At 37.5% G+C, this 21,975-nt stretch overlaps 1 protein-coding gene across 4 annotated transcripts in view; it reads right to left on the bottom strand.

Moving 5' to 3' along the window:
- INPP4B (inositol polyphosphate-4-phosphatase type II B) overlaps positions 1-21,975 on the bottom strand; it is a 528,611-nt gene that overhangs the window by 94,239 nt on the left and 412,397 nt on the right. For all 4 annotated transcript variants that reach the window (XM_081135695.1, XM_081135696.1, XM_081135693.1 and 1 more), the window contains 2 exons: positions 20,100-20,208; positions 3,058-3,235 (listed from right to left, as the gene is read on the bottom strand). In XM_081135695.1, the coding sequence (XP_080991821.1) occupies positions 3,058-3,235; positions 20,100-20,208 (287 nt within the window). The remainder of the gene's footprint in view (positions 1-3,057; positions 3,236-20,099; positions 20,209-21,975) is intronic.

A 21,975-nucleotide genomic window follows, 5' to 3' on the forward strand; every position in this document is an offset into this window, starting at 1 on the left:
CTTTTAAATTCTTACATTGTAAAAGCTCAGGACCGTGTCTATGTAGCATTTGTTCCATAGTATTGACTGTCATACCCCACATAACTAGGTGCTTGGCATTGCTTTTTATTAGCATGATAATAATGACCATTTAAACAAGGTCGTTAATGCTTGTGGAAGAGAGAATGCAATGGGCATTGGAAACTAATGTCACACAGACGTCTGAGCTATGAGACTCAGCTGTACATTGCCTACATTTGGGCCCTTACTTTTTCAGTCTGAATTTTTTTTATATATATTTTTTTATATTTATATATTTTTTTCTCTCTCTTGCTCTTTTTGTCCATAGCATTGCATACTTTTCATCTAAGGAAAAGAAAAGTGCATTTTTATTCCACTCTATTATTTTAAAAAGTGCATTTTATTCCACTCATATCTTATGTAAAAAATTTGGCCTATGCTTTGTCTACTGGAATTATTCGTATAAGCTCAGTTTGTCTTTTGTTATGATCCTACATCATAATGAGACAGCATAGAGACCTGGGCCCGGGATCTACAAATACTGGGTGTCCAGGAAGCCAAGTTAAGACCAGGTGGCCAGAAGGAACCCCAGTGAAGCTGAGTGCAGGAATGTCACCACCTCTCTCCATTCCCTACACAAAAACACAGAGGCGGCTGATTTTATCTCCCTTCCAACTGCCTGCTCCCTTGCTGATGTTGAAACGACTGACCCACGGGGCGGCTGGTCAAGGTTTGATGGCTATAGGACCTTCCTAGAGCGGTGGAAATAAGTAGTCTGCCATCTTGTGCCCACAGCGCAGGCACAGCTGGAAGAAGTCGCCTGACTCTGCAATGGAAATTTCCGCGGCCTGCCTTTTTCCAAAAGCCCACCTTTTCGCTCAAGCCTGCAAAAGTGTTCATTAGGCCATTGCTAGCAAAATTAATTAATTAATCCAAAAAAAAATAAAAATAGAAGACCGGTCTTGGGACATAGAATCTGAAGCACCAGCAGCATGGCTAGGTAGAAATGAATCATACTTTATTTTAAACCATAAGCTACTAATTGTCTTCATAAACTATGCAAAACTGTTAGCTTGGATAATTCTTTGAAATTCCAGCCGCACATTCTTAAAAAGAAAATGCATGGCTTGCAAACTTAAAAAGATCCTCCTGGTTTCAAGGGCTGACAGATTTATTAGTTGACGAAGCATGTCTACTCAGTAGAAAAAATATAGGGGGAAAAGTTGGAGCAATGCTGAATTAAAGGATGAGAAAATATGTGCCCTGTCCCCCCACCCAAATCACTGCAGCGAGTTGTAAATGACCTGCGAAATGACAAGTCCCTGCCCAGTGCACAGGAAGAATATAAATCCTGCTCTGTGATCGCTGCAGCGATGTGCCACTTACTAACATTTCTGCTTAGGTGAATCCAGAAACCCTCACCTCCATCTAGAAATTCCAAAAAGAATTGAACCAAAATGAAATTACATTCTTTTACTGTGTATAACACTTTCCTCTTTGAACTGAAGTGAAATTATATTATTTTACTGTATACAACACTCTCTTCTCCCCTCAACCCCTTTTTCCTGGCTATAACATATTTATGGACTATTAGGCATACTTATTGATTATCAGAATACTTAAGCATTACTGAAGAGCTTGTCTAAAATTTTCTTTTTAATTTTAAAAATGTAAATGTCAAAACACAGATATTCCATAGAGGATGCCAGAGTTTCCTCCCTCCTTGGTCTCTCCCTTCTTGTGCTACAGCCTGGAAAATGCCTCTAGAAGTGAGCTAGACAATCAGTACATACCCACCACTTCAGGTTTAAATACAGTAACATCAGTCACGAAGCAGCTAGCACAATACTTGACAAAGTCAGGACTTGTAAAATTTGGGTCAGTTTTTCCCTCCTTTGTCATGCTGGAGGCACCTGATCTGACATATAAAGAATGTTGCATTTTGAACTGGAAGCCTTGGGCTTTGATTTTCTTTTACTTTTTAATTTATTAGACAATTCACTTGTCTGAATAGGTATTAGTTAATTTTTAATGAAAATAGATATTTGTTGCATCCTAAGAGAAAATATATAATAATGCACACTTTAAAATGTTAAACAAGTGCACAGTATTATTATAAATTAGCATAGCTGAATAAAAAAAATGTACGTATATAGTATCCAGGTTTCTATGAATCTGTTCTTCAGGGATGTGAAGAACTAAACTGCTATTTTATTCTAAAATAATAACATGAGAACTTTCTTTGGTCAGTTTCTTCCAGGGTATATTTATTGAAAGTATTTCATAATAAATTGCATGGTGTCCTCAGAATGCAGAGGTCAAGGACGAGTGTACTGGAATTGGGTGCCAGGACACCTGGTTTTACATTTAAAATCAAGCTGCAATTTGTCTTTTTCTATCTTGGCTCTGTCTGTGTCATTCAGTTGCCCTAATTAGTTATGGAAGTTGATGTTGAGTATCCACCTTTTCCAGGTTACCTCTCCTCTCTGCATATAAGGTGCAAGTCACCTTTGGAAAATTTAAGGCTTAGGCCCCACTACATTTCAAACAATGACTAATATTTTTGGAAAATTTTAGAACCATCTCCCAAGGAATAATGTTGAAAGTGAAGCAGGCAGAGAAATTACTCCAATACCACTGATAAGAATTCACATGAAAGTCCTGCTTTCAAATGAAGTGACATTGATATTCAAATGTATAGCTTCATATGCATAAAAATTAGGTGCTCACCAGAGGAAAATAATTTTCAAAATCTAATTTAATTCATTTGACAAGACCGTGAACCAAAGAAAATGAAGGATGTCAAAGAAAAGAAAAACATATATCAACCAATAATAGGTTTTATTTCCTAGTAGGGAAAAAATTAGTGCTCAGTAAGATTTGCAAAGAGAAGGGGGCCAATTCAATTTGTTCCTGTGGCAATAGTTTGAAGCTTACTTTTTAACTTAGTCTATTTTACATTTCCAGGTGCTGTGAAAGGCAATGTATGCAAAAAGTAACACCAATGTGAATTGGGGTATTTCATTTTCCCCGTGGTAGGGATGATTTGGATCTTACTTTTTCTGAAAGCATCTTTAAAGAATTCTTCAAGCTGTCTGGAGAATGCTGGCTTGCAGAATTAAGCAGTAGGTCTGCATGGGTTGCTATCAGAGGTTGTAGTTGATTGATGTTGCTGAGAACTTCCTTTGCTTTGGCTGTGTTTTCAGGCGAATAGTAAATAAACTGGTATCCAGTACTACAACAACAAAGATAAAGGCAAGTTACACACAAAACAGAAAGAATTTGCGGCACTTAGTATCAGGTGGCAAGTAATAAACACAAGTTCACATATCATTATTTCCTATTGAGCAGAAAAGAACTGTTCTAAGAGATTTTACAATGTCCTGAGAGGTTTTAAAGTAAAATGACCAAGATATTTTTTAAGACTAGGTAAAATAAATCTGATCCTTACTCAACCACTAGGGATATTCCTTATGTTTACACATGTCAAGTATTAACAATCAAAACCAATTAGTGCTCATATTAATTAAAAAATGAACTTGAGGTCAAATCGTATAGAGGGAAAAGACAGAGTCTTATATTCAGGGGAATCTGAATATAAATCCTGGCTCTGGCACTTACTAGCTGGGTGGCCTTGAGCAGCCTCTGTTTCAGTTATCCAAATAATCATTTATAATTATAAGAGGTGGGTTGGACGGTACTCATTCATGGGAAGTGCCCAACAGAGTGCTTAACACAGAGCAAGCATCCAACAACCTCTATCTTCCCCCATGATGCTTGGGGCAAAGATCATTTTCTCAGCTATTTTAAATTTTATTGTATAGAAAAAAGACATTCCCAGCAAAAATTCCATTATGCTATTTTATCATCACTTTTTTATTCCTTGTGGGGTTTTTTGTTTGTTTTTCTAAATATATCTTTATTGATTTCAGAGAGAGGAAAGGAGAGGGAGAGAGAGAGGGAAACATCAATGATGAGAGAGTCATTGATCAGCTGCCTCCTGCACGCCCCCAACGGGGGATCAATCCTGCAACCCCGGCATGTGCCCTGACTGGGAATCGAACCCTGATCTCCTGGATCCTAGGTCGACGCTCAACCGCTGAGCCATGCCCAGCCTGACTCCTTGTGGTTTTTCGTTTAAGTTATAAAAAATCTAAAATTGATTGCTGACTTCTATAACCATCATCTAAGAACTGGTCAAGCACGTTGTGGGGGCAGGGATTCCATGGAGGGTGGGTATCTTGGGCCAGTGTCATTAGGAAAGATGAAGGAGGCATCCCAGCAGGGAAAGGAATTAAAGAGCAAAACGCCGGCAAAGGAGAAGAAAGAGAAGCTATGGTTGGTGCAAAGCTCCCTTACATCGCTCTACATCCCACTGTCAAAGCAATTTTCATATTACTTCGCAAACTATGTTGAGCATTTCTTGAATATTTTCTCTATACTTACCCTCTAAAACATTAAATTCCCCGGCATTCCATTTCTTATTTTGAAACATTAGAAGCCAATAAGAAAAATTCACATCCAGGAGACATTCTCCCCTTCCCTTTACACTAAGGATTTTCAGGGGAAAGTATCAGTTTCTTCAAGGAGAAAATATTCTTTTGCAAGCATATAATGACGGTTATGCTATTTATTTAATTTTTTCTTGCATAATGATTAAAAGGAATGTCCTCGGCTGCTTGGATAATTCCTAAGACAGGGTGAGAAGTCAACGAGGGGTAGAGTTTATGAAGAAAACACATTGCTAGTCTGTGACACTTAAGAGAATTTGCTCTCAATTTTGTATGTGACTTAAATTTCAGAAGCAGAAGCTTAAAAATAAAACATACTTTAACTACTCATCATATACATCTTAATGCAAATTAAGGCGTTAGACAAATAACAATGGTGAGGAAGACAAAGAAAGCAATGCCCTGCCCGTTATCTATGTCTCTTTCTAGCTCTTCCAATCTTGGGCAGGAGTGTGCCTTTAACAAAAATCATCTGTGCTCAGATGTGGTACAAAGTTCAATCCACCACGCTCTTTAGTAAATCAAACCACCCCGCATTCTTTTTGTAAAGATAATGATTATCTAAAGGTATTGATGGGTCACCAGGAAGGGGATGTCCCATGCCCAGCCGCTCTGACAGGAGGGAGTGGGACTTACTACAGAGCCTACAGAAAGCACTGTGTAGTAGCTGCTCAGTGATCCCTTTTCACGGATCTGCTCTTCTGTCATTGTCATTTGCTCTCTGGTATCATCTTATGGGCACTGACAGGCCTCCCACACCTTAGCTCTTGCTTGGAAAGCTAGCCCTCCCAAGGCTGCCTGTGGCCTTCCATTTTTCTCATTACTTCACTGCCCTCTTTTTGAGGATGTCATCCCTGGCCTCTTCTACAATCACTCCCATGCACTGTTTCTGACTCCTGTGACCACTGCCTTCTTTCCTCACTCATATCTTGCTTTCCCAGCAGTTCACTGTTACTTTATTCCTGAACATAATCTATTCTCATTTTTTTCTATGTATTTCTTACTCTGCAAATTCCCTTAGCATCTCTTTTCCATTTGAATCTAACACATACATTTTCAAAAGTTATTTCTCACATGTTCTTTTCTTCTATCCTAGTTCGGCTGTGCTCAAATTTTAGCAGACATGAGGTTGACTTGGAGATGAGGGCAGGGTGTGGGTGTTTATTTTTTTTAAAGGCAGATACCCTGGCAACACCGGGAGATTCTGCCACAGTGGCTTGTAGCATTTGCAACAAAGGGAAATCCGGACGCAGGCGGAGAGTAGAGCACCTTCAGACACCTGCTGTCACTGTTTTCACCATTATCCCCGCTGACCCCTTGATCTTGCTACACAATGATTCTGATAAAAGCTCACTCATCTTACACGTTCCTATCCCTAACTTGTTCTAATTTCCATAAACCCTTTACAAAGCTACTTTTGCACTCCATTTTTATATTCAGCACAAGATGCTTCTGTTCCTTTCCCATTACCAATGTTGCCTCCCCTAACTTTTCCGTCACCCATTCCCTCCCAGGATACTTCCCCCCCCCGCTTCCTCTCCTCTCCCCCAATATATTCTTCAGTCCCCATCGTGGGGCATCAGCATAACTTCTGCCCCTGCTCCTGAGTCAGTCTCTGTCGGAGCGGAGTTATGCAGCAGGCATCGGTTCTCCTGACTTGGCCCTTTAACGATGAGCACCTTATCTAGTGAGGCTGAGAGATTCATTTTCTGCAGTAAAAGCCAATGCTGGCATCCAGGATGAAATAGTATGGTATGGAAAAAAATACCGCCAACACAAAATAATTTTAAGTATACATAAATCTCATCTACCTATTCAGCGCCTTACTCTTTAAACATGTCATATATTTTCACCGTTATAGCTTCTTAAATGAAAAGTTATGAGTATAATTTAATTATTGAGATAAAAAGAAAATAGCTAAACTCTGTTTTATAGTGGTCTGAAATTTAAACTGAATCCAAATACTTGAATTAACCATCAATCCGACAAAACCAGCAGCAGAACAACGTATCTGCTTGGACAAAAAAAAATATTTCATAGGCTGTAAATACTATAGAAAATCATAGATCATAAAAATTGAAATTGGTTTCATAATAGTTTTCCATTGGTAAAACAATTAAAGTGTATATATGTGAATATATACATTTTAATTTATATTTATTTAAATTCTTTAATATTTAATTATAATATATACACTCATACTCATACATGCGTGTGTGCATGTTGTTATTGGGTGTCATATTCTGGAAGTACACAGTGAAATAATATTCATATCCGTATACTCTAATTGCTACAAAATATAATTGACACAAGGACTGTATTCTTGAGTGCATATCCCACTTCAGTTGCTTCTCGCTGGTCCTCCTGTATCCCATCCTCTAGCACTGGCTTGCTCCAGGGCCCAGTCCTTGGTACTCCTTCTTTTTTTAAAATCTACATGTTCTTCCTAAGTAGTCTCATTTAATCTTGTGGTTTAAATACCTCAGTTGTGCTAATGATCCTCAAAGTCACATGTGTAGCTTAGACCTTTTTCCTGAACTCAAATTAAAGACAAAAGCTCTCTGTCACTGGGGCAGCCGCTGTAGGGAGGCCCTGTTTTGGGAGAGGCCTCAGCTTGGAGTCGGCCTGGCCATTGTACTTCTATATTTGCAAATATCTGTAAGAATCCTGCTGAAGTAAAAACAAAACATACATGGTGATGGGAACACTAAAACAAACAAACAAAAGCTCTCCTCTTGACAGCTCCAACTCAGGATGTTTCCAACTGGACTCCTCAGCTCCCCATTCTCAACCACCAGCTCAGGCTTCCCCAAAGCAGCTCACAGCAAGCCCGTCTGCTGCAGTCTGTCTCTGCTCTTTCTCTCCTATCTTTTCTCCAATTTTGCAGAAAATTCTGCCTTTCCCTTCAAAACACATGCCGAACCCAACCACTTATTTCTACACTCACTGCATCCACCCTGGTGCCAGCCACCATCATCTTCTACCATCAGGATTATGGCAATAGCTTACAAACTGGTCTCCCTCCTCTGTCCTTACTCTAAGACACTGAAGTCCTTGACTTATGCTTAGGTTTGAAGGAGGCAGGAGGCAGGCAAGGAGAGCAAAGTAAAGCAGTTTTTCCTTAGTTCCCTGCCCATACCCCACATTGTGGGGATCATTCTGCCATTTATCTGTGTCTTTCCACCCCCACACCGCTGCTTCCTCCACTCCTGAGCCCGTTTGTTCAAACAAGCTAGTACTTTGGTAAATGGAGTCATGGAGAAATACAGGGGACAGATGATGAACAGGCAAGGATGAAAGGGGAGGGAGTGATGGGGGAGGAAGAGCCTGGGCAGATGAGCATAGAGAAAACTAGCCTACAGTGACGTGCTTCTGCTACCGTGGCAGGGCTAAATCTCCAGAGAAAATTCTGAGGACTAATTCCGCTTATTTTTTCCCAACTCAAGTACTACTTGTAAAAAAACAAAAAACAAACAAAAAATGATCCTTTGAATCAAGAGGGAAGGATTGACATGCTCTTAGTTTTAACTGAGAAGAAAAATCATGTGGATAATAAATGAAAATGTACACCTCATGGCATTTGAATATACCCTTCTAGCTTCACAAGGTTTGACAATGTGCTTCAGAAAATTGTAGAAGGGGAAAAAATTCACCCAAACCTCTCTGCTTTTCCCCATGCAGCTTTTCCTTTTTTTTCCCCCTAGAAGTATGGCTTAGAGAAAAGAACCAGAGGACTACGGTATTTGTTTTATTTATCTCCTATGGATTTCATTCATATAATTAAGTGAGTTACATGATCTAAGCTTAAATTGATGTTTATCTTTGAAACTACTTATTTAAAAATATTGATTTTCATGTTAATTTTAGAACCAGCATTTTTGGACAAGGCTTGGTTCTACCATTTATTGCCTCTGTGACAGGCGACATCAATTAGGAGGGAAAAAACTAAAATTCATTTTGGTTCACTTTGCCCTCAAAAGAAATTTGCCTATTGGCTCTGATCACAGTGGCTACTAATATCCCACTTTTTAGTTTGCAAGCTCTTATCTACAATTTCTTTTTTTAAAAAAAATATCTTTATTGATTTCAGAGAGAGGAAGAGAGAGGAAGAGAGATAAAAACATCAATGATGAGTCATTGATCAGCTGCCTCCTGCATGCCCCCTACTTGGAATTGAGGCTGAAACCCAGGCGTGTGCCCTGACTGGAAATTGAACCCAGATCTGGATCATAGGTTGATGCTGATCTGGCTAATCTGCAATTTCTTGACCAATAAGACCTCTTATCTGTGTATATTCTTTCCTTAGCCCTATGTTTGCCCTAAAACAGTTTCCCAGGCACAATGATATGGCCTTTAAATAAACAAAGGCTAATATGTTTTCAGTTCCTGCCATTGCCTACACCCATTTATCCCTGAGTTCACTTGCCCTTATTTCCTTTGTCGACTTCCAAGAGGCTGCTCAGTTCTGTTTCTCTTAGTTTGGTTACTGGTATTTTCATGCCCACTCCTCTAGGAAGGTGTGATGGAGGAACACCCAAACCAGGTCTTCCAATTGCTCCCATCTGAAATATATCTCACCTCCAACCTGGACCTTACCCATTCATGTGCCTATCAAAGTATAGAGCAAGATAAGTTACAACAATAGAAACCATTCCAGAATACACTGTAAAGGCAAATGTTCCCCTGACTGAAAATGGGCATAAGAGGCCTTTTGGGGTGATGGAAATGTTATAAAATTGGATTGTGATGATGACTGCACAATTCTATAAATTTACTAAAAGATCACTGAATTGTGCACTTTAAATAGGTCAGTTGTATGGCATGAAAATTATAATACTACAAAAGCAGAGAATGGAATGGCGGTTGCCAGGGGATGGGGGCAGTAAAAAAGTTGGGAGATATTGATTGAGTACAAAGTTTAAGTTACGTAAGATATGTAAGTTCTGGGGATCTAATGTAAGGCATGGTGACTACAGTTAACAATACTTGAAATCTGCATCATATGCTTGAAATTTGCTAAGAGGGTGGATCTTAAGTGTTCTCACCACAAAAAATAAAGAAAATGGTAACTACGTGCGCCAATAGTTTAATTCGTCTGATTATTTCACAACGTATACATATATCAAAGCATCAAGTTATGCCACCTTGAGTATATAACCTTTTTATTTGTCAATTATACCTCAATAAGTCTGGGGGAAAACAAAAATGAATGTTCCCGGCATTTGATATTATAGTGCTGGAGATTATAATTCTGGGATAAGAATACGGAAAAACAAAAGGCATATTTAGTAGTCATTTTATTTTTTTCCATGTTAAAGCTGATGATATTTTTTGGAGGATCTTTAATAAAGCCAATAATTTACACTGTAGAATTAAGACTAATAACTTGAATCCCTCTCTCTCTCTCTCTCTCCTTCCTCCATCTTTTCCTTCCTCCTTTCCTTCTTTCTCACATTTTGATAGCTAATACTTTTTGGGTCTGTGCTAAAGGCCTTAGTATCATGCTAAATCATTTCCAGGGATTACTGTATTTCATCTTAACAACAATTCTCTGAAGAACAAATACTATCCCATTATACCGATACGGAAATTGAAGTCTGGTGGGTTATGTAACTTGGCATGGATCCCACAACTAGCATTGATGGTAAAACCAGGGCTTAAAACCAGGTCCCTATTATTACATTGTTTGACCTCTTAATTATATTTTACAGCCTCATGAACATGGTATTGACCTATTTCAAATTTGGAAAAGTGATACGGAAACTAACGCAGGAAACATCTTCTATTTAGTAATGTAATGCGAGGTTCAGCCAATAAATATTAAAATATAATTTTCAAAGTTCTCACCTGCTTATTAAGACAAAACTCATTAGGGAAGATGTATGATTCCATTTCATAACACAGCTTAGACTAGAGAAAGAATTTGAAAGTCATCTCACAGTAAACCGCTCTCAACAAATATTTTGTGACTGCTACGTGGTCAGTGCACTGAGGAAAGCGAAAGGCCAGAGGTAGCCAGCAAGATGGGCAGTGGGTGCGTGTGGTAATGCCCGTCCTCTAAGTGCCACAGCCAGCGGCTGGCAGCAGAGGAGAAAAGGGGAGGAACGTTTTTGCCTCAGCGTCTTCCCACAAGAGCTTGCGAAGCTAAGGCTCTGTATTCTCGCTGTGTGCACGGATCCTTCAGGGAAGCCGTAGTTCCAGGACTTGCTTAGTAACTTCAGCACTATAGCTCCTTACATGCCCAGCGCAGACAATCATTTAAAAGTAATGTAAAAGGACGTCACATTGCAGCCACCTTTTCTAGGTATTTGTAGTTGGAGATTTCTTTTTCATGTTACCTAGTTTCCCATAGTTGCTAGAAGTGCCAAAAGGGTTTTACGAAGACATTTCTCTTATTCTACAACTGGATAAAAAAGAGATAGAGAACAAAACTATCCTAAAAAAATATAGAACTCTGTCTGTATCTATTTGTTCCACTCAAAATAAACATATTATCCTTCGGAGAACATTCACAGATATGTTTAATTTCATGTATTCTTTCTGGTACACTTTATATATTCATCCCTACACACCTCATAATCCACATCCGAACTGAAATGACTGCATAGCGTTCTACTTTAGTGATGCAGAATAGTTTGCTTATCCGTTCATTCAAGTTGTTTCTAATATTTTACCATTATGAATAGAATCAATAAACATCTTTGAAAAATTTACTTTTTTTCTTTTATTATTTTTATTGTAGGTATGCCCCTAAAGAAATGGTTTCCCTGAGGTGTATTTGGAAAGACTATATAGAGAACCAATAAGGCTACAGTTCCAGAAATATCTTTACTGACTACTGTACACAGCAATTTTAAGCGGATTAAACTAGTAACTGATCTGAGTGTAAATCGCCACATGGATTCATGTTTTATTTTAATAGAACAGATAAAGTAATTTACTTTTAAAATTATATTCTCATAAAAGCCCCAGAAAAATTGAATGGAGCAACTTTTAAAATTTTCTGTATGGTGGGTAGCAGAGTCAATTCCTAGAAAGGCCATCTGTAACTACTATTAGTTAGAACTAACACTGGTCCTTTATTAAGAGCATGTGTTATGGGGTTGAATGTCTACTGATTGCGTCAGGGTGAATTAGCAGGGAAGAATCCAAGAGGGAGGGAAGTCTAATTTTCTGCCTCTGGAGCTGTCATTATCAGTATGGGTGATTCAAGTTGTGGACCTCAATGTTCTCATCGATAAAATAAATAGGGGAATTTGTGATCTCTGAGATTCCCTGTTACTTCCAACATTTAAAACATCCTTTACTGAGAAAAAAGCACAGAATGATTTTCTTGTTTCCCAAGACTTCCTGTTATTTTGAACACAGACAACTGACTTGATTAACTAAGCAATGAAAATAAGTGGTTTATGTCCTGTACTCCTTTTCCCAGCGATCTTGGCATTTACCCAGTTATAGAAAACAGAAACCTAAGACTCCTTCAGCCTTGCCCAGTCTCCCTCAAGTCCTTGTCCAGTTGCACTCAAATCCTATAAAGTTTCCTAAACATCTTCTTTAACTTAGTAGTCAGCATTTCCTCTCGCCATCACTGTTATAATAGTTTGTTTCCCCTTCTTAAGTTCTCGCCACACTGTCACTCAAAATGCAAATCTGATCATGTTAATCCTCAGACAAAAACCTGTCAATGAGTCTACATAGCCTATGGGATGAACTGCCAGGACCTGATATAGCAAACAAGTGTCCAGTCCCCTTCCCAGTCTTACATCCTCTCAATCTCCTTCTCTCTCAATCACCCTCTCTCAATCGCCTTCTCTCTCTCCCACCTTCCTCTCTTTCTAAAAATCAATAAAAATATATCTTTGGGTGAGGGTGAATAAAGAAATAAATAAACTTTTTAAAAAGACAATACTTTTAAATTTTCTGAACATTTACTTGTAGATGACTTTTTAGAGAGAGGAAGGGAGAGGGAGAGAGATAGAAACATCAATGATGAGAGAGTCATTGATTGGCTGCCTCCTGAATATCCCCCAACAGCGATCGAACCAGCAACCATGCGCCTGATCGGGAATCGAACCGTGACCTCCTGGTTCATAGGCCAATGCTCAACCACTGAGCCACCGGCTAGGCAAAATCTAAAGATTTTAACCCCTCTTTCTAAAATGTAATGATTTCAAGAGAAATCAGCTATATCTATAGTGAAAATAAGGAAACTGATGGGTGAGAAGTTCAGTGCCTTTTGAAATTCCACAATTAAGATTGATTATGTGCTTTATTTTTATACGCTGTTCTTGTCACCAAATTTATCATCACTATAAATTCTAGGTCTTTTAGCAAACTTATTTTAATTTATAATTAAAGTCATTTTCTTAAAATGAAAGATTTCATTTCTAAGAATTCTGAACAGTCACACTATAAACAGTTTCTTGCCTAAGCTCAGATCATAACTTGCTACATAAGCTTTTGTGTAGGTGATTGGAAGAATGTCGTCAACATTTAAGTGTTAAAATCAGCATTGCATTACCAATATTGAATCAGATTTTAGGTAGGCTATTTTTTAAATTGATTTGAGAGAGAGAGAAAGAGAGAGAGGAAGGGAGATAGAGTACGAGAAACATCGATTTGTTGTTCCACTTATTTATGCATTCATTGGTTGCTCTTGTATGCGCCCTGACCCAAGACTGAAACCTGCAACCTTGGCATATCGGGACGACACTTTGACCAACTGAGCTACCCAACCAAGGCCTTAGGTTGTCTATTTTTATAAAAATTATCACTTTCTTTGTGATAGAAGTATAAACACATAAAAGTATATTTTCCCTTCCTCCTTAGGTGCAAGCAAACACTAACATTTTAGTACCTGACAAATGACTGTTTTTAAACCCCTACAAGGCATTTTCCACAAATGCCTCTATGCTCCTGGGGATACTGGAGAACACCAGACAGAAACAGTCCCTCCCCTCACAGTACACACAATCTACAGGGGAAGACAGATGATTAGAAAGCAGACATGGTCTAATCAAGGAGCCAGAGAAAGCTTGCAGGCAGAATTGAAAGTAAGGAAGTTCAGTTTGGTTGGTGCGAGAGGAAGCTAGAGAAAAAAGCAGGGCCAGAATACACATGCATATAATAGGTACCTTGGACTTTATACTCCAGGCAAGAGACAGCTAAGAAATGTTTAAAATTATGAAGTCACAAGGCCGTACTTGCCTTTTAGAAATATTACACCACCAACTAGATGAGAAAAATGGATTGGATGAGAGCCAGCTTGATTAAGGAATTTGCCTGTAGACATTTAAAAGATGGTGATTCTATGAGTTAGGTTTATCCTAAGCCATAATTCATTATTGAAATGAATGACTTCTTGAGGAATAAGAAGCTAGAATTGACAGAACTGATTTTTCTTGGAAGTGGAAGCAAGGGAAGACAAGTAATCAAGAATTTCTAGTGTCTAAGTTGAACATCTGGGTGAATGGTGGTGACTTTTATTAATAAAAGGAATCCTCAAGAGAAATTTGAGGTAAGAGGGTGAGTGATGACTTCATATGTTGACTCTGAAGTATTCGGATGATACCATTACTGGGGAGCTGTCTGGCTAGATGGTTGTAAATGCGTCTGGACCTCATAAGCCAAACTGAGCTTAACCCAGAGATGCTGTCTAAAACACTGTGCTCAAGAATGTGTGGTCCTTAGCTGGTTTGGCTCAGAGGTTAAAGCAGCGGCCTGCGGACTGAAGGGCCCCAGGTTCGATTCTGGCCAAGAGCACTTACCTCCATTGCAGGCTCTATCCCTGGCCCTGGTCTGGGCTTGTGTGGAGGCAGCCAATCGATATTTCTCTCTCACATTGATGTTTCTCTCCCTCCCCCACCCCTCTCTCTAAAAATCAATAAAAAACTTTTTTTTTAAAAGGAGTCATAACCACTGAAAACTCCAATAGTTGGATGCCTAGAAGAAACTGCACAGGGAAAGGCATTAAGCTGCTCCAATTGGTTTATTCTGGGGAGACAGAATGAGAAGGGAGGCTTTTCACTTTACACGCTTCTTTATTCTTTGAATTTGTGTGTTATGAGCACATTTTACTTGTATAGTTAAAATGAAAATGAAAGAGAAAAGCCGCATCACAAATTCATTTAGGATCATATGCAACTCAGCAAAAATCCTTCCATTCCTTTTAGTTTAATGCTTTGAAAGCCCCATCATTTAGTTTGTACAGTGTGCCCAAGTCTCAACATGACTATTTCTTTTAAAAAATTGATTCTCTCCATACTCCACGTTATAGATGCATGAGAGAAAGCCCATCTCTGAAGATCCGATGTTGTGTGCAGGGAGCTGCATGCAGGGACGCGCACATGGAGAACACCGGCCTGTACACCGTATCGGGAGCCCTTGCTGTGTATTTGCTGAAATGTGAACTGAACTGAGATCTAAGAGTGTCTGCAGAGTAACTGACTCAGAGAAAGAAAAAAATAAGCCCCCAAGGGACCAAATTGTAATCTACACAAAGATTTAAATTTCCATCTCCTTGAAAATGACATATTGGACACAGTTCAAAAGAAAAAAGAAAGGACTGGCTAGGATTTTATTCAGACTTATTCTTATTGCCATGGGGCCTGTGTAACACTTTTTTTTTGGTGATATAAAGTGTGTGTTTTTTAAAAGGAAAGAAAATGTATTTGAGTGGGGATGGGACATGAATTTTAGCTATAACCTATAAGACTGATACTTTCATGAAAAGTTTTGGTGTCTTACACATGACTTCCAAAGAACCACGAACACATAGATATTTTTAAATGGAGAGCATTCGATTTATACACAGAGGGGCAAAAGTGGGTTTACAGTTGTGAGTATACAAAACACAGAGTTTATTCTTGTACTTTTATTTATTAATTATTGTATTATTACCCATAGGAAGAACTGTAAACCTACTTTTGCCCCACCCTGTATACTTTGACGAATTAGTCATTTTAAGCCATTTGGAATTTTTGAATTTACAACAGAAAAAAATAAAAACATAGATTATAAGTGGAAAAACAAACTAGAAGAGACCACACCCGTATACCGCCAGTAACCGCATTGTTGAAGATTATGGGTGATTCTAATCTCTTTCTTTGGATTTTTCTACATTTTCCAATAGACATATTTGCAAAATTGGAAAATTAGCAGTAGAAAGTATTTATTAAAAAGACATTATTAAAAAATAATAGTTCTACTTAAAAGATATAAGATATGATCTCAGTATAGCTACTCTGCTGGGTTTCTGAGGAGAGATCAGTCCAGAGTCAGAGAGTTTCAAAGTAGAAAAAAATGATTGGTTTCCTAAAGCAAATTATGGATACAGCCTTATTGCTTTTGTTAAATATATCTGAATCACTCATTCTCTTTCATAAAAACAAAGCACTTTCAGTCTTAGGTGTGAAAATAAAGTTTTCAAAGAAATATTTTTGTAACAACTGCCTAGTCTGCTGACAAGGGAAGCGTTTTCACAACTCTTCCAACGGCTTTGCTTAGAGGTCTCAGCTCTCCACTACTAACAAAAAATGTTCATTTGTTTTGTTGCCCCACATTAAACAATGGTTAGTGGTTCTGTCAGAAGAATATATTTAAAAGGTTTTGCTTCCAGTTCTCTCATTTCTGGTTTATTGGATGCTGGATATACCTTAAGCAACTGAGAGCTCCCCAATGCAGTATTTCCCCTTTTATCTAAGAAGTCTCCTATTTATAATAGAGAGTGAGGAAACACTTACTTGTTTCTCCTTATGGAAGTAAAGAGAATGTTCCTCAGGGTTTTTGCCAGGATCATAAAAAGTAAGACTGGTTTGTTTAATAGTTTGTATAATTGTTTCACTTTCCTTCAGAAAATATCCCCAAATTCTAGTACAGATTCAAGTTGTTGTAAGTTCAAGGACAGCCTACAATATTTCTCTTAGTAATATTTAATTTGTTTTCCTTATGACTTTCCAAATGATTATTTGCTCTCTTCCCTTTGAAATTGTGCGGTAGTAAATGTTGATTACGGTCATCTGGAACAGATCGGGGGTGAGGCAGGTGGACAAACCAGGGTAGATATTTAAGACAGGCATGTGACAGACGTTAAGATCCTTTGCAGGGAGTTAGTTCTGAGTTCATTCCAAATGAACAGCGAGGTCATAGGAAATTAATATTCTCAAGAAGGGGTTAACACCGTCCCTCATTGGCTTTTTGTTTTTTTCTTTTGTCTTTACAAAGGGTTTTGGTTTTCATGAGGTGTCTCTTTATCCTAATGAAAGAGCTATGGTTTCAGGTCGTGATCCTACTCAGTGAAAATTCTGGCTGAATCTGAAGTTCCTGCTGAAATTAGAAATCATCAAAGCAGGCAAAACAAGTGTTGTGGTAATTTTTACCTTTCTTTTAAATAATACCAAAAGTAAATAATTGATTCATATTTTGAGGAAGAACTCCACGCTCTTTCAAATGGTGTCATAGGTAAATCACTGCCTCTAGGAACATGTAGATATTTGATATGATACGTAAATACATGGGTTATAAACACCCTGGTCTTTAAATAAAATATACTTGTAATTATAGTTTTGGTTCTCCTAGAAAAATCTCATGTCTACAGCATGAAAACCTCTATAATATGCTCGATTTTATTTGTTTGGGTGTTACAAGGGTCCAGATTTTCCCAGATCAAAATTCTTATAGCTTTATTCCCATCTTTTGTTCCATTTTGCAACTGTTTAATGAATTTGGGATTTTTTAAACAAAATTTTCTAGTAAGCAAGTTGTAATACTTTTCTTCATTTCAACAAATGTTCCCTTATTTAGATTTCCTTTGCTCCTGATACATACCAATTGAGGTTGTATACATTTTTCAAGTTCAACTCATCTGTGTCAACTATTCCTCTTTCTGTTCTTCACACCCTTTATCTGTCCTCTCCCAGTACTATTCACTTACATCTATGTCAATGGTTCTCAGTCCTAGCTACACATTAGACCCACCTGGGCAGCTTTTAAAACCTACCAATACCTGGGCGTCATTTCCTGGACTCTCACTTCATTTGTCTCAGGCAATAATTGAGGCATTCATAAAATGTTTTTAAATCTCCAAAGGTGATTCTCATGTGAAGCCAACATTGAAAATCCCCATTGTCTCTATTGATCTTACTGTATTATGATTATTTGTGAAATTTTATCTCTCACTAGAGTTTTCAGCACTTTAAATCAGAGACTGTACCTGATTCATAGGTGAATTCCAGTGCCTGTTGCATTTGATCTATGGGATGCTTGTATACTAAGTACTCTGGAGCATTCCAGAATACCCACAGTTCAAGAGCACATCATCTCTTACCCAAAGACATCACAGAGTGTTAAGGAATTATCAAACAAGAACAAACCTAATACACTGTAACTGTGACCTAGTAAGGTTATAAAGGAAGTAAAAATAAAATATTAGAACAAAAAGTCAAATCAACTTGAGAAATCAGGAAGACATAATGGAGAGGGTAAAATCTTAGGATCGATCAGATGTAAAATTTTGAATAGGATTATGTATATGATTTTGACAGAGAGAAATACAAATAGTGTGGAGATGAGAACAGAAGAATTTCTGGTGAGAAAACAGAGTGAGGAAAAGGAAAGAGCTGGGACAATGTGAAGTCCATTAAGGAAACAGCTTTATAACACTTAAGAAGCACTTACAGGGAGAAGGGGGTGATGAAGGCAGGAAGCCGGTGGGGTGAGTTCACAAGGCTTTGAGTGCCTAGTGGATGACACTGAACTCCATGAAGAGTTCTGAGCAGGGGAGTAAAGAGCTCAGATATTTGTACTTTAAAACATCAATCTGCCTAATTAATTATCTTGTAGCTTTTAAAGTATATTTTTATGTGACCTGAATTACATTATATGAATACTACAAGCAAGTGAGGCTTTCTTATGCTAAAATCCTTTTCAATACGTGGTCAATGCAATCATCAAACAATAGATTACTAAGAAACAGACACATCAGTTACTGTACTCAGGTGACAATATCTCATTGACTTAACTGAGAAGAAAATAGATGAAGGTGAAAAAGTACAAAGTCTGTGGTAGTTCCCCTAAGGAAAAAAAACAAAACACAAAAAACTGGCCTAAAAGACTTGGCTATTTGGGGTGGGGTATCAAAAGAAAAAAGAGGAAAAGAAAATTTCCTTCACTTAATGTGATTTCTTCACATGTAAGTTACTCATTTCATACAGTCACATTGACTTCTCCATTATTGCTTTTGATGAACAAATGCAATATTTGTGGCTGAAAAAACCTGCAGAAAAATAATTTGCATACTATGGTATCACTTTAGGCATAATGTTTTTACTCAGGTCAGCTTTTACTGTGTATTGCCTCAGCAAGCCATATTTATCCCTTACCACTCACCTATGGAGAGTACTTTTAAGATCTACACCTGTTATTTTTTTTACTTTAAAAAAATTTCATTGTATTTATCAATAAAGTTATCCATAAAACAATAGGATCTATAACACATTTAAAAAAACCTAAAGCAAGTCAATGTTTATAAGTATTGGACACACTTCTCTCTTTTATTTTAAATTCAATCTTAGAGCTGTGTGTGTGTGTGTGTGCGTGTTTATATGTGTATAAACATTCCAGTGAAAAGTGAAAAATACTGAATAATTCAGGTAATCATGAGGATATTTAAAACAAGATACTTTACTCAGAGTCTAACCACCCAACTCAACATTTGCCTTTGCCAGGAGCACACAGTGATGTTTTATGAAATTCTATGGTGAGGTTCCATGCTTCACATACTGATGCTCTATATGTTCAACTAGATCCTATGTGCCCTGGGGACAGTTTTCAGTCTTCCAATTGTGTCAGGCACTTTAAAATTGGATTGAGAAAAACAAATAAATTAAGTGAATTCTCAAGGTAGAGATGTCCAGGTCCAAACAAAAGGGAGTAAACACAATCTATTTTCCATCCCCTGTTAATCATAAAAAATACTCTAGTCAAAACATAGAAGTCATTAATCAGAAGACCCTAAGAGCAAAGAAGGAAGATTGGCTGGGAGCCTCAGTTTCTAGGGAATGACATGCAATGACAGTGAGTTCTATGGGTCTTTTTTTTTTTTCTTGACTACTATATATCCTAACTTGTATATTAGAGAAACACTATTGAGGTAGCAAAATACCAACTAAAAATAGAACCCAAGAAAAACCAAATGACTAATAAAAGGATAGCCCAACAGAAAGAAAACTTTTAACCATACCTGCCTATTCTAGGGGTGAATAGCACATAAATAGCAGTGTCTCTCCCCAGCTTGAAGGATGGTACAGCAGGGAGGTCATGCCCAGTAGAAACCATGGGCAGAAACCTATATTTCACTCCCATTCCCATTCTAGTAAAGAGATGGCCAAATTTTCTGCCAGCACTCAATAAGCAACACACTCAGGCATTTAATTTATTCTAATTTCATTTCTGTTCAAGTATTTTTTGGAAATTCAACAGCTTTAAGTTACTATATAGTTTGAGATGCAAGATCTATTCATTGTGGTGGACCAAGTTTCTTTATTTTAAACTTCTCCAAAGGGAAAATAACATCATTAATGCATTACTTACTTTCTTCTTTCCATTTCAAATCTGTGGAGTAGTTTCCGAAGACCACCATTCTTAAATCCCTGAAAATGGGCAGCTGGGGCTCCCACAGTGATAACATCATAGAGAGCGTCTGGAACAGGAATGGACAAGGAGATGAACATTTTGCAAACATTTCTCTCCACCATGCTGCTTGCACTGAAGCATACACAATGTCGGGTCTTGAGACAATATTCTGTTTAATTTTGCAGGAATAACTATGAACTTGCATCTCAAGGGGGCAAGAGGAGCTAATCTATCTTTCTAAAAGCCACCTGTGCGCCTACACAAGTTATAATATATCCTTGATTTATCACTACATCTTAATTATATGCTACTGTGCAGAACAGTATGTTCTCTCATTCTTCTGTATACTTACTGAGATAACATGCTAATTGGTCTTTTGTGTATTTTACTTTATTGAGTTTTGCATCACTTAATTAGCAATCATATTGAAATTCAACAATAATGAATCTTTTCACCAAAATTTATGGGGAAAAGAAGCATTTTGGTTCAAGGCCAGAACAGTACCAGTGCATTTTTTGAAAATCTGTATAGACTAGTTTCTGCCTGTGTATACTAAATCTTACACAATTTTTAATGCATGCTTTTGCAGTTTCCTTAGGTGACATAGAAAGAATACACAAAATGTCTCTTAATCTATTTTCCAGCAAGATACTTTGTTTTTTTACACAAAATATCCATACATTTAAATTGAAACTCAATCCTTTGATCTTGAAAGGCATCAAATTTCATACATATTAAGTTTATGGCTTCAAAACATGCCATAATTTTTATTTCTAATGCAAAGTATCCCCATAAGAAGGAAGATAAAGTGAATGCCCTCTTGTTAAACTACATTTTATTTGAGAAACCTAATTTCACAGTAGATCCTTTTCACATTGATTTTAGTATTGACACATTGGCTGTTTCTCAGGTTTCATTTACAGGGAAAACATAACTTATTTTATTAGCTTCAGGTAAACACCATAAATTTTCCATAGTGGTTCAATCTAAATGCAGCTGTAATATCATTCTTAGTAAAAAAAAGTCTTCAAAACTCAAGGTCACAAAAAAACAGAATGCAACCCAAATCAGCACATCAATAAAGCAAATACTGGTCAATCATTTCATAGATTGTTAGGGTGATAATCTGCTGCCCTTTAAAAAAAAAGTCGCTAATAAAGTAGAAGTCAGCTTATCTTAAAATAACAGAATATTAGACTTCTGTGAAATTTAAAGATTTTCTTTGTCCAGGGGATGTTAGCCTAGACCTAAGAAAAGGGTTTCAGGTGTCCATGACCATGTACAAATTATGAGTGCATCTGTTCTACTTCCTGGAAAGGGGTCGCAGCTTTCTCAAATGGTCATGAGATCACCAAAAGTCACCAACTGTAAATTTTAGTCTACCTTCATTTATCTGACAAGAAATCTTAGGACTAGAGAAGTTACCTTCTTTGTCTTAAGACCCAAAGACCTTATACCCAATGTCTTCAGACTTTTGCCTCAAGGATGGAGAGCCATTGGTTTAAGTGACTGATGGTAACTTTAGTCCTTGGCTTTGGATCTCAGCTCTGCCACCTGGAAGTTGTGTGGCACTGGGAAAAATATTTAACCTAAGTCTCAGTTTTCTAAGCTAGAAAATGGAGCTGAAAGTAGTTAAAAGTGATAAGCATTCAGTGTTATCTATGATTATTGTTTCTATATGAAGTAATCCCACCAATTAAGCAAAGAAAGGTGATATTTTAACTTTTGCTTATTTCTCCATAAAAATAAACTTTTCAATCTGAAAAAGAAAGTGGTACTGAGATCCAATCTTCTGAACAGAATCAATTCCTATGTTAATTTAAACTAAATGCAG

This window comes from Miniopterus schreibersii (assembly GCF_964146895.1).
Source record: "Miniopterus schreibersii genome assembly, chromosome: 4".
NCBI lineage: Eukaryota > Metazoa > Chordata > Mammalia > Chiroptera > Miniopteridae > Miniopterus > Miniopterus schreibersii.